The 12,544-nt window shown below is 52.9% G+C and overlaps 1 protein-coding gene across 3 annotated transcripts in view; it reads left to right on the plus strand.

Annotated features, from left to right (window-relative positions):
• The window catches only part of DGKD (diacylglycerol kinase delta), a 124,299-nt gene that overhangs the window by 89,840 nt on the left and 21,915 nt on the right, over positions 1–12,544 (plus strand). For all 3 annotated transcript variants that reach the window (XM_038001356.2, XM_007966693.3, XM_007966696.3), the window contains 11 exons: positions 956–1,050; positions 1,146–1,245; positions 1,965–2,238; positions 2,834–2,983; positions 3,829–3,957; positions 4,918–5,014; positions 7,157–7,267; positions 9,271–9,367; positions 9,592–9,699; positions 10,653–10,766; positions 12,117–12,251. In XM_038001356.2, coding sequence (XP_037857284.2) covers positions 956–1,050; positions 1,146–1,245; positions 1,965–2,238; positions 2,834–2,983; positions 3,829–3,957; positions 4,918–5,014; positions 7,157–7,267; positions 9,271–9,367; positions 9,592–9,699; positions 10,653–10,766; positions 12,117–12,251 — 1,410 coding nt within the window. The remainder of the gene's footprint in view (positions 1–955; positions 1,051–1,145; positions 1,246–1,964; positions 2,239–2,833; positions 2,984–3,828; positions 3,958–4,917; positions 5,015–7,156; positions 7,268–9,270; positions 9,368–9,591; positions 9,700–10,652; positions 10,767–12,116; positions 12,252–12,544) is intronic.

Genomic DNA, 12,544 nt, shown 5'->3' on the forward strand with positions numbered 1-12,544 from the left:
TGTTCCCTCCCCTGCCACGGTGCCCACAGGCCTGGAACGCTCTAGCCAGCTGTGCCGTGGCTCTCCCCCAGCTCCTGTCCTGTTACACCTCTCTGTGGCATCCGCAGCTGCCCTTCGCTCAGCCTCCTCTAGTCCAGCTGGTAGTTCTTTTCATTTGGTGATTGTTACTGTTGTGTTTTACGCCCCTACAGGTTCCCTCAGAGAATAGACTTTGTCTTCTTTACTTTATATTTTGCGCTGGTGCAGTGCTGGGTGGGGTAGTACAAAGAGGCGAACTTTTGTCAGAGGCTAGGACAACGGTCTGCAAACAAGGCCTGTAGGCCAGATGTGCCTGGGCCCACGGCCTTGCAAGCCAATAATGGTTTGTACATTTTTAATTTTTCCTTTTTTTTTTTTTTTTTTAAATTTTGAGAGGAAGAGTGTGTGTGGGAAGCCCAGAATATTCGCTGTCTGACCAGTAGTGAAGTTTGCTGACCCTGGGGCTGGATCCTAAAGACAGCAGGGATCCCACAGGGATAGAGCTGCTCTTCTGACAGGCAGAGCAGATGGTAGGGGGAAGAGTGTGTTCAGATGGGGCTCACAGCCAGGTAGAAACAGCCTCTGCTGCGAACGGACCCAAACCTGGAGCTGACCCATGAGCACACTGCTGTCAGGATGAGTAGGGGTCAGAACAGCCCCTAGCACAGGCCGTGCTGGGATCGCAGACTGAAGGAGATTCATTTGTAGTTTGTCTGCAGCTTGACGAAGCTTTTAAAATCTTTCACCTAGCACTAGGTGAGTCTCAGATTAGCGTTTGAAGTGAGTCGAGGCTTGGCTGGGTCAGACACTGTCTGTTAGGAGAGACTCATCTTTCCCAGCCTGTGCTGGCAAGGAAGTAGGTGACAGAGTCACTGGGACTGTCACAGAGCTTGCTGTCACAGAGACCAACAGTCCTGACCATTTGGGGTGATTGCAGGTACAGCAGATTCTCTTCTATGAAGACTCGGTTGCAGCCCACCTTTCTAAAATCCTTACCTCGGACCAGCACTCGGTGGTCATCTCCTCGGCCAAGTGAGTGCCTGGTGGCCCTGGGGAAGGCATGGTGCCCTGGCACCCCAGCCTGGAGCTGCCTCTCTAGAAGGGTCTTTCTGTTTCTCTCCCCACAGAGTGCTCTGTGAGACGGTGAAGGACTTCGTGGCCCGGGTGGGGAAGGCCTATGAGAAGACGACTGAGAGCTCGGAGGAGTCAGAGGTCATGGCCAAGAAGGTCTGTTCCCGTGCCCTGGGTGGGAGGGGCATTGAGGCAGCGAGAAGCTTCCTCTGACACCAGTAGAGGGCCGTGACTGCAGGTTGTCCAGGTTCTTGGCGTTTTGAACAAAGAATTAGACAATATGCACAGTAAAGGAAGAAAAGAATGAAGCAACGAAGAACGAAAGCAGGGATTTATTGAAAATGAAAGTACACTCCAGTGTGGGAGCTGCCCGAGCATCGGCTCAAGGGCCCAGATACAGAATCTTCTTGGGTCCAAATACCTCTTAGAAGTTTCCCATTGGCCACCTCATGCTCACCTCATGTAAATGAAGTGGTAGCCTGCAGTCAGTCTGATTGGTGGCAGAAAGCAGCTAACCAGAGGCTGAAGTGGTTACAAAGGTCACACTCCTGTGCAAACATCTGATTGCTTTTTGCAACCAATCAGAGGCTACAGAAATTACAAAGTTGCACTTCTGTGCAGACTAAGACTCAGCCCGGAGTCAGTCTGGTTGGTTGCAGACAGCCAGTTTCTCCTATTTTCCACCTGCCTGGGAAGAAAACGTGGGGATTTGCAAAGGGAGTAGCCTCTGGTCCTTTTGTTACTGAGGCGTGGAGAGTTTGGATTTTCCTTTTGATTGAGTTCTAGGAAGTGTGGGTGAAATGGCCTGAGGTTCCCTGCCTCCAGACCCTGTTCTCCTGCCTCAGCTGTGTGTGCCATTTCCTTTCCTTGTTCAGTGCTCTGTCCTGAAAGAGAAGCTGGATTCCCTTCTCAAGACCTTGGACGATGAGTCCCAGGCCTCGTCCTCTCTGCCCAACCCACCCCCCACCATTGCCGAGGAGGCTGAAGATGGAGATGGGTCGGGCAGCGTCTGTGGCTCCACCGGGGACCGCTTGGTGGCATCAGCCTGCCCGGCCCGGCCGCAGATATTCCGGCCTCGAGAACAGCTCATGCTGAGAGCCAACAGCCTGAAGAAAGCGATTCGTCAGATCATAGAACACACAGAAAAAGGTGACTGTCTTTTGAGGAGGAGGGAGCTTTCCCCAGCACTGGGCGTGCCCAGCGTCCCCTGAACATGGTGATGACAGAAGGGTGCTCGTTGAGAAAACCTCCACCATGGCCCTCTCCACCTGTGTGCAGGCGCCAGGCCCCCAGCCAGTTCGCTTGCCCTCCCTCTACCCCTCCTCTCACACCCTCAGACCCCTTCATGCTGCCTCCCGTTGACCTCTTCCCTAGCCCTCATTGACTTCACTATAAGCGTCTCACTCCTGTGAGACCTGCGGTCGCGGTCTCACACACGCACACCTGCGTGTCCATGTGGCCGCTCCTTCTGCCTGCAGCCCTCCAGCCTTCGCCAGGCTCCTCTGCACCCCTTGCCTTCCCCTGCGAGGGTTCCAGTCCTCCCAGCCTGTTAGCAGGGATGCCCTGCCCCAGTGCCAGGACCAGGGGGAAGATGGGTGGGGGTGGGGGTTCAGAGTCCAAGCCTTTAGCCAGAGGATGTTTGAGGAAGATCAGGCCGTGGGGTGAGGAGGGGACCTCCACCCAGCCTGACAGCGCCCTTGGCTTTGCACCTGCGTGCTCAGCCGCACACACTCTCCTTGTACAGCTGTCGATGAGCAGAATGCCCAGACCCAGGAGCAGGAGGGCTTCGTCCTGGGCCTCTCTGAGTCAGAGGAGAAGATGGACCACAGAGTGTGCCCACCACTGTCCCACAGCGAGAGCTTCGGGGTCCCCAAGGGGAGGAGCCAGCGCAAAGGTACCCGTGGCTCCACCTCCCTCTGCGTACCTCGGTGTGCTTGGTTTTGGTGAGACGTAGTGGGATTGCCAGGGGAGGTTTTAGGGCACTTTCTCGTAGTTGCTTTGGCCACTTGGTTGCATAAAAATTCACGGCCCAAGGCCTGTTTCTGTGCATCTCCTGTGCGTGCCCTTGAGGTGTGTGTGGTCTGCCTTGGTGGACACCAGTAGAACCCACAAGACCCCCTCCGTCAGGGCGAGGACCGCCTCCCTGAGGAGCACTTGCGTTCTGCCCTCACTGCTTCCTCAGAACCACCCTGGACCCCACAACTGCTCAGAAGGGGCTGTGTCTGGCAGAGGGAAGGTGGGTAGGTGAGGGGGGCCTTTGTCTTTGCCCCTTCTGGAACAGTCCACAGCGTAGGCCCTGGTGGAGGGTACCCCAAGCCTGTTCTGGCTGCTGGGAGGCCTGTGCTCGGAACTGACCCATGGCCACTGCATGGCCACCACTCAGAGTTCTGCTGTGTGTGCGCTCTGCCTCCCACAGCCCAAACTGACTGGGCTCACCCCTCCCTCCAGCGCTGCCACCTGTGGCCTGTTATCCTCTCCGTGGGCCCAACCCCCCGAGCATCATGTGCACCCACTCGGTCCTCCGCCCCCTTCTTTGTCCCACACACTTCACGCAACTGCCTGTGGTTTGTAGCCCTCCCTCCTCAGCCCTCCCACTTGCTCATGTTGCTAAGGACTCCCCAGTATTTCACAGCCTGTATTTCAGACAGCTGTCCACCTGCTTATGTCACTAAGGACCTCTCAGGTATTTCACAGTCTCTATTCCAGACAGCTGTAAGGTTTCCTGTTCTGTTGTTACAGTGTTGAAATCTCCGTGTGAAAAGCTGATCAGCAAAGGAAGTCTGTCCCTGGGCAGTTCTGCTTCTCTTCCGCCCCAGCCAGGAAGCCGGGATGGCCTGCCTGCACTCAACACCAAGATCCTGTACCCAAGTGAGTGGCGGCCAGCAGGAGGGACTGGTGGGGGCCCTAGCACAATGCTGGGCCTGTCGCTGTGCTGGGCGCTGGGTCCGTCAAACTGAAAGAGATGGGGTTGCTGCCCTTGGAAAGTTTACAGGTCCCTGAGAAAGATAGGTGGAATTTAAAAATTTACACAACTGTGTGAAAAGTGCTTCTTTTTTAAAAAAAAAAACAAAAGCCAGTTAGTACCCAGATAACCACCCAAGGACCCCAGGAAGACGTCATTGAGAAGGTGATGCTTGAGTCAGATTTTGAAGAATAAAGGAATTAGATTTCTGAGTGGAAAAGGGAGGTGGCCGGCCTGATAAGGGAACCCGAGGGACCGTCCCATGCTTCTAGCGTGATTGCAGGAGGCGCAAGGAGGGTGAGGTCCTGGCCGCCTGGAGTGTTCCTTGATGTTCATTTCTTATGAAGGCAACCTTATAAAGCCTTAAGCCTCAACTCTCAGAGATCATTTTGGTGGAGTGGCTTACATTTGATGAGAACATGAAAACTGACTCTATAAGCCTTTTTTTTTTCCTTTTTTTTTTTTTTTAAAAAAAAAAAGAGACTCACTCTCTATTGCCCAGGCTGGAGTGCAGTGGTGTGGTCATGGCACACTGCATCTTGACCTCCTGGACTCAAGTGATCTTCCCCACTCAGCCTCCCAAATAGCTGGGACTACAGGCACACACCACCACACCGGGCCTTAGAAGCCGTTTTTTAATGTGTTTTGTAGGTGTTGGTTTCTGCCACCCAGTGTGGTTTTTTTGTTCGAGTGATTTTTGACCTAAGACTATTGGCAAAATTTGGACATGGTTATACATAATTTTAGAAACATTTAATTATGATAATATTCTGCAGAATACTGGTCCACCAGCTTTAGACACACGGGCTTCTCTTAAGTCTGTAGCTCCTGACCAGCACACCTTCTTTCTTGTATCTCCTTTACAGATGTCCGGGCTGGAATGTCTGGTTCCTTACCCGGTGGCTCAGTCATCAGTCGCCTGTTAATTAATGCTGATCCCTTTAACTCTGAACCAGAAACCCTGTGAGTATGAGGGATAAACCAAGTGGGCATATTGTTACATGGCTGCTAGTGCATAGAAAGCAGATCTCAGGGTTAACTAGAGAAATCGGTGGTAGCCGATAAGGAAGGCTGAGAAGTCGTGGAGATTCCACTTAAGGAGTGGACCTGGAAACCAGTACTGCACATCTGCAGAGGCAAAGCGCACGCCTCCCATCTCCTTCCCAAGGTCCCACAGTGCTTGCTCGACGTCCCCTGAGCCTGCGTGCCCTTCCGAGGCTTTTCACAGGCTCAGCTGCTCCTGCCAGGAGCTGCCCTTGTGCTGCTCTTTGTGTTACTCTCCCATGACCTTGGCTGGACCTCACTGACTTCTGCTTACAGCCTGCCATCTTCCTCTTGCCATCCCTCCCCCTGCTTTCCTCTAAAACCTGCTCTCCTTGTTGGTGACGCAGAACAATAGACTCTGGGCTGGAGGGTCCTCTGTGTGCCCCCTTCGTGTCTCTGAGCACCCTAGGGAGACTCCGGCCTGTGCTGAGGCTTGTAAGGGCTGCTCGTGTGCCTGCATGCTGACACTGCTACTCCGTTGGGGACAAGGCCTTCTTCCTCTGCTGGCCTGTAAGGCAGTGAAGACATGTTTATAGCAGTTTAATGGAGTCTTCCTAGGTATTGGAGACCATTGTGGAGACAAGTGGTGTTTTGAAAACCTGTTTTTCTAGACTCATCTTTCTGCTGGCTGATTGCAGGTTCTGGGCAGCTGATGGCAGTTGGTTAAACATGGCCAGCCATTTTTCTGGAGTGGTCAGGGGCAGTGACAGGAAGAAATGAGTGGTTCACAGAGGCTCTGGGTTTGGGAAAGTGGACCCCTAGATTCCAGGTGCTGGCCTGGTACAACTCTTCAGTGTCCCTGTTCCTGGCCTGGTCTACTCCTCCCCTGGGGCTGCCTGGGGCTCCAGTTCTCAGCCCTCCTGAGGCTGTTTTCCTTGGGGAGGCCAGAGCTGCAATCCTACAGTGAGCACTGTCCCTAGGGGCCCCTGAACTGGATATCTCCTTTGTCTACTTCACTGAGACTGTGGAACGTCCACCTCTGTTGCTAAGCTGGGTGGTCTTATCTCTTCTCTTCACCTGGGGAGACAAAGCTGTGGTTTGCTGCCTTCTTGCCGTGGTGTATGCCTGGGCCGTATTGTGTAGGCCCCACTGCAGCTGGGCCTGAGCAGGCCCCGGCACCCCATCATCTCCCACTGCCCCGGCCACTGCTGCCCCTCCTGCTCCAGGCCCCTGAGCCCAGTCTCTCTGCTGCCTTCCCTCATCTCTTTGCCCTGTTTCTCTCCGTTGGATCTCTCTCTTTTCCCAGGACCTATACATGCTGACCAGGCACGTGGTCTTCCGCCTGGTAAACAGTTTTTCCCAGAGCTTTGCTCTGGCTCAGCTGTCGGGCACTTGAATTAGATGGATCATAAATACACTGACACGTGCTGGTTGCTCTCAGATCCAGCGGCACTGGCTCAGTAAGCGAAAGTGTGTCAGAATTCTGGGGCCTGAGCAATGTTCCCAGGCCCATCCACCCATTAAGTTTCTTTGGAAACTTCCAGAACATCCTCTTCTCGTGGCTGTAGCCTCTGGGTGGAGGAACAGGGTTTCCTCCCTTCATCCACCTGCCCTGGGGGGTAGCCCCAGTGTGACCCTGGCGCTGGGGAGGGTGAAGGCCAGGCTGAGCTTTCCCAGCAGCTGGGGGAGCTGCAGGGGCAGGACTACCCGCTGGGTGGGGACAAGAAACTTGAATGAGATGAGTCTCTTCTTGTCTGTCGCACATGGGGAAAGGGAAGCCTTGTTGCTGTGGGGCTGGCATGGATGTTTTCAAGTCATTTTCCTTTTTAATTTGGCGACAGCTTTGATTGTAACTAGGGATGTTTGAGAAATGTTTTGAGATCCAGAGTTGAAATGTGTGAGTTTCTGTGCCATAAACATATCTTCAGGTTTGGTGCTGCTGGTGGAGTGTAAGATGGGCAGCTGCTGTGGGGAACAGTCCGGCAGCTCCACTGGAGGTTCAGCCCAGAGCTGCCGTGTGACCAGCAGGCACAGAACTGCCGGGCCATGTGAGATTGAACTGAAAACATGTCCACGCTGGAAGCAGGGCTGTTGTAATTGATTTAAAACTCACCTTTGCAGAGAGTATTACACAGAGAAATGTGTCATGAACAACTATTTTGGCATCGGCCTGGATGCAAAGATATCCCTGGACTTTAACAACAAGCGCGATGAACACCCAGAGAAGTGCAGGTAAGTAACAGGCTCGGGGCGTGGCTTCTCCTTCCAGACAGTAGCAGATTTCTGGATTCAGCAGGTTAAAGAATGTGCAGAATGCTAAGGCTGGGGGCAGAAGTAGAGCCCAGATTTCCTTGTCAGAAGCACAGGTGCTTTCAGAGATGGAAGGGAAGCACCTCTCAGGCTGGCCAGGTCAAGGGAAATTCAACATCAGAAAACCAGTGATGGTGGTCATTGGAATGGCTGTGTCTCTTAATGAGAGGCCTAAGTCCGTGATACTACAGAAAAGTGGCAGGCATGCCAAGAAGTTGTTGCACCTATAGCGTAAGTGCCCAGTGTTGTTTGTTGGAGGGTCTGTGTGTTCATCGGCACCCCAGCTGGCCCTCCCCCATCACACCCGAGCCTGCCCACGAGGCCCTTGAGTCCGACCTCTGCAGGAAGACGGTGTGCGAGCCCCAAGGGACATCACCGGGGATGCTCAGTTTTTTTCCCCTAAAATTACTGGATACTCGGTCTTGATCTGAAGAGAAGATGGAGAAAAATGAGAAGGGTCCCTCTTCTCAAGCTTTTCTTCCTGGGCTGAAGTAGAATTCCCTCTTGTCTGTGAAACACAAGAAGTGAGGGAGAAATGTCTCCCACCCCACCCCACAGTAATAACCGGAGAGACCGTTCAGCTTTGACGTGATTAGAACTAGGGCGAGGGAGAAATGGGTGTAGGGGTTGACGGTGTTTGTGCAGAGAATAGCCCTTGACCCAGAAGCTGGGAGACCCCTGCTGGAGTCTTCATCTGCTGAGTCAGGATTGGCTTGAATGAACCAAGCCACGTGGTCCCATGTGGCCTCATCCTCCTCATAGTGTCACTGCCACCTTGAGGGGAGCCACGCTGACACCTGAGGGGCCAACTTTAGTCATTGCTCACGTTATATGTAGTTGGAAGTTTCTAGGAAAACAAAAGCATCAGAACTCAAAGAACTTTTGAACTCTGAGGCTCTTAACGTGTAGGAGAAAATGGCTCAGGGGCCCCAGGGACATATCCCTGTACAGCACAGGATGGTGATATCAGATCATTTAAAAATCCCTATTAGTCCAAAAATCACTGGGAGAAGTATTAAAATACACATACTTTAGCAGGGTAAAATAAGTAGTTGAGGAACAGGGTCATGCATAATACATTTCTAGAGCCTTGGAACCCTGGTCAAACCTCTCTTTAGTTTGTATTGAGAGCTTTGAAAAGCTCTCCTGAGAAAAATTCCACTTCTACAGATGTCATTGGAAATTTCTACAGAAGTCACTGGAAATGTTGGTTGAAGTAGGTACGAAGGGGCTCCTAGTGTGTCGTTTACAGAACTCGGGCATGGGGTGGAGGAGTGTAGTCAAGGGGATTGGTTTGATAAGCTGTGGTAGAGCAGTGCTGGCTGAGGATGGCCACGTCTGCAGAGAGCGTGTGGCGACAGAGGGAAGCGTTGCTGGCGTAGGGTAAAGTGGACCAAGTAGGTGGTGAAACCATAAACAAGTTACTGCAACTGGAAATAAATATGCAAAGAAGACTGAGGAAATCTACAGCAGCACTTGGCATTTGTCATTAGCACATGTGGAGGGTGCATACAGGTGCTGGATTATGCATGGAGGATTATGAGAAGTGCCTTTTCCTTGGTGCTTTTCTATATTTTCTAATTTTTCTATGGTAAGCATAATTTTTTAGGCAGAAAAATCAGGATGTGTAGAAGTTTTTTTTATAGAGTTCTATAATGTTTTAACTTTATTTATTTACCTTTCAGGGTATGGTTACTTCCTTGGCAAAATGTTAACTATTTAGCAAAATTTCCCATTGGTAAACATATCTCTTTATGCATATCTGCAAAAACAAAAATGTGTCCTTCAGTTGTTATTGCTGTAAATAATTGCTAAATGTAACTGATTTGTGGGTCAGATGCCATTCCCAGCTTTCACAGAAATGACTCTGGTTAACTGTACAAAGAAAGCCCAGACCCATGGCAAGTCTTTGCTTCTGTTTCTAGGAGCCGAACCAAGAACATGATGTGGTATGGAGTTCTTGGAACCAAAGAGTTGCTGCACAGAACCTACAAGAACCTGGAACAAAAGGTCTTGCTGGAGGTGAGTGGGAGGGTCCTTGTCACCTGCAGGCCGGCCTCCATCCATCAGCAGACTGCCAGGCCCGTCGCTTCTCCTGTTGACCATTTCCTCCATGCACAGGGACTTGCCTGGAGATGCCCTGGCCACCGCTGTGCTCCCGAGCCCCTGGCGGTGGGAAGCTGGTAGAGAGGGAGCAGCTGACTCATGCCTTTCTCTTTTCTTTTGTTCTGTGTCCTGCTGCTCAGTGTGACGGGCGACCCATCCCACTCCCCAGTCTTCAGGGAATTGCCGTCCTTAACATTCCCAGCTATGCCGGAGGAACCAACTTCTGGGGGGGAACCAAGGAAGATGATGTATGTATGGGGTGTGGGCGGGTGGGCCTGAGCTGAGTGGGGAAGAGCTGTCCGAGAGCAGGGAGGTGTTCTGCTATGGCTGCGGTGGATCCAGCCCTTCCCTTGTGCCAGCAGTGGGGCTGCCATGGAGAACAAGATAGACAGGGTCCCCCACCCAGCTCATCGTCTATAGGGCTGAGCAGAGCAGATGTGTCAGTGAAGGTGGTCAGTGAGGGTCTGTGGTCAGCAGATGTGGTCAGAGGGTATGATGTGGAAGGAGGGTCAGGGAAGGTGTCTGGGAGGCCAAGATCTGAAGGATGACTTGGAGTTGGCCAAGTTAGGTGGGCAGAGGAGAGGGGGAGGCTCTTCCAGGCAGAGAGAATTGCATAGATGAAGGCTCAGAGTCAAGACAGGGCAGGCACATGGAGGATGTGGGAGAGGTGCCCTGACTGCAGCGGGCAGCGGGTGTGTGGAGGGACAGGAGAGGTCTGCAGGGCTTGGGTCACATTGGGCCGTGTGAGCCGGGGAAGAAGTTTGGAATTTGTATGAAGAACTGTGGGAAGGTGTTCATAGGTTTAAACCTGGTTTAAACCTTCCTTTGTATGTACTAGCGAATAGAAATATTCAGCGCTTCCTGCACACGTGGTGTGTGCTGTCCCCAGTCCTGGCACTCTGCAGTGTTAACTCACTCGGCCCTTCTGATGGCCCTGGAGGAGCGTGCCATTAGTTTCCCCATTTTACATATGAGGAAATGAGGGAGAGAGAGATTCGGTAACTTTGCCAGGGTTAGAGCTGGGATTTGGACCCAGGCAGCTGGTTTCAGGGCCTGCAACATGAAGCCCCTCAGGAGTGCAGTTACCTGGTAACTTCCCGCCAGCTGGAAGGGACTGACCCCGAGAGGGAGGGAGCGAGGGGAGGGGTGGCCTGTGCGGGGATGTGTGGAGTGGTGGTCAGCTCTAACGTGTCCCTTGCAGACTTTCACAGCTCCATCATTCGATGACAAAATTCTGGAGGTGGTCGCCGTGTTCGGCAGCATGCAGATGGCTGTCTCTCGAGTCATCAGGCTGCAGCATCATCGGATCGCCCAGGTAGTGGCCATGGTCCTAGGGTGCCTGGCCGGGAGTGTGCTAAATTCTCGGGCAGCGCATGGAGACTGGGAGGGTGGGTGCTTTCCAGGGCCACGTGGCTGCCTCATGTCCTGTTCTGGACAGCTCGTGGCCCCACTTCCTGGGCCAGAGCCCTTTCCTCATGCTATGCTTGACAGTTAAATTCTCAAGATAACTCTTTTTTTTTCTTTTTTTTTTGAGAGAGAGTCTCGCTCTGTTGCCCTGGCTGGAGTGCAGTGGTGCATTCTCAGCTCACTGCAACCTCCATCTCCCTGGTTCAAGTGATTCTCCTGCCTCAGCCTCCCGAGTAGGAGTAGCTGGGACTATAGGCACCCACCACCATTCCCAGCTAATTTTTGTATTTTTAGTAGAAGCGGGGTTTCATCATGTTGGCCAGGCTGGTCTCGAACTCCTGACCTCAAATGATCCACCGAGGCCTCCCAAAGTGTTGGGATTACAGGCGTGAGCCACTGCACCCGGCCAAGATAACTCTTTCAAAATGTGTATCCCACTTGAGCCCCAGCCTTGCCTGTCCCCTCTGAGGTGGAATAAGATAGAGCAGACCCAGGGTGAACTCTGCCCATGTCTGCGGCTTTCAAAGCTGTAGCTGGAGGTGGGGACGGAGCCCGTGGCTCTGGTGTGGGGTGTGGGGGGATTTCCATCTGGGGCCCTTGATCACGGTTCTGAGGCCCAGTGGTGAAGGGCTGGGAGTGCCCCCATGGCTTATTTCTGACAGCAGTGGTGGGCTGATGGGGCAGGACTCTGTGCCCAGGCATAGGCACTGGGGCAGGGGAGGGTGCTGATGCCACCCACTGGCCAAACCCCAGCCTATGGCTGTCTGGTCTCTTCCAGCACTCTGTCTACCCTTAGCTGTAGGCTGCTTGAAGTTCACAATTTTCACTCTTTGGCAATGTTTGTTGTTGAAAAGGAGGAATAGGATGATGTTGGATGGCTCATCGTCATCCGCGATGCCATCTGCTCTTTTCTGGGGGTGTTTTCATGTGGCAGGGGCCCAGTGGCTGCTGGGAGCTACGACACCCCTGCCCCTGGGTTCTGACACCTGTTGTCTCAGCACCAACGTCTCCTGCACTGACTGCTCGGTGAGGGGACAGGGCAGGATGGGGCGGGACAGTGGGAGAACAGACCCTTGGCTCGGTGACACAACAGCAGAAGGCTAGCTGCAGGCGGAGTGCCATCCCAGAGGCGGAGGTGGGGTGTCCTGCAAGGCAGGGACGCGTGTGTGGAGCAGGAAGGTCGTGGTGGTGGCGACAGCACTTTAAAACCCCTGGGGGTTTTGGCTCAGCATGAGTAATGGCTATGATGTCTGCTCAGTGTCGCACAGTGAAGATCTCCATCCTTGGGGATGAGGGCGTGCCTGTGCAGGTGGACGGAGAGGCCTGGGTCCAGCCGCCAGGGTACATTCGGATTGTCCACAAGAACCGGGCACAGACACTGACCAGAGACAGGGTAAGAGCTGCCACCCGCGGTACCTGGGTGGGGTCCAGGGCTCACCTGCAGGCACTTGTGTGCACTGTTAAGAGCTGGAGCTTTTTGTATTTTGTTCTAGGATTTTTTTTTTTTAAAGACACAACGATTAAACTAATAGGGCAGTAATTTCTAGGACCATATCCTTCCCCTAATGTTTAAGGAAAAAAAATCCCATTTGTCCCTTTCCTAGTTGTGATTTCATTGGTGTCCCCATAGTGTCTGTGGCGGTTAGACGCATGCTTCAGGGCAGCAGGTGTAATCGGGCTCTCGGG

This window comes from Chlorocebus sabaeus, chromosome 10 (assembly GCF_047675955.1).
Source record: "Chlorocebus sabaeus isolate Y175 chromosome 10, mChlSab1.0.hap1, whole genome shotgun sequence".
Taxonomy (NCBI): Eukaryota; Metazoa; Chordata; class Mammalia; order Primates; family Cercopithecidae; genus Chlorocebus; species Chlorocebus sabaeus.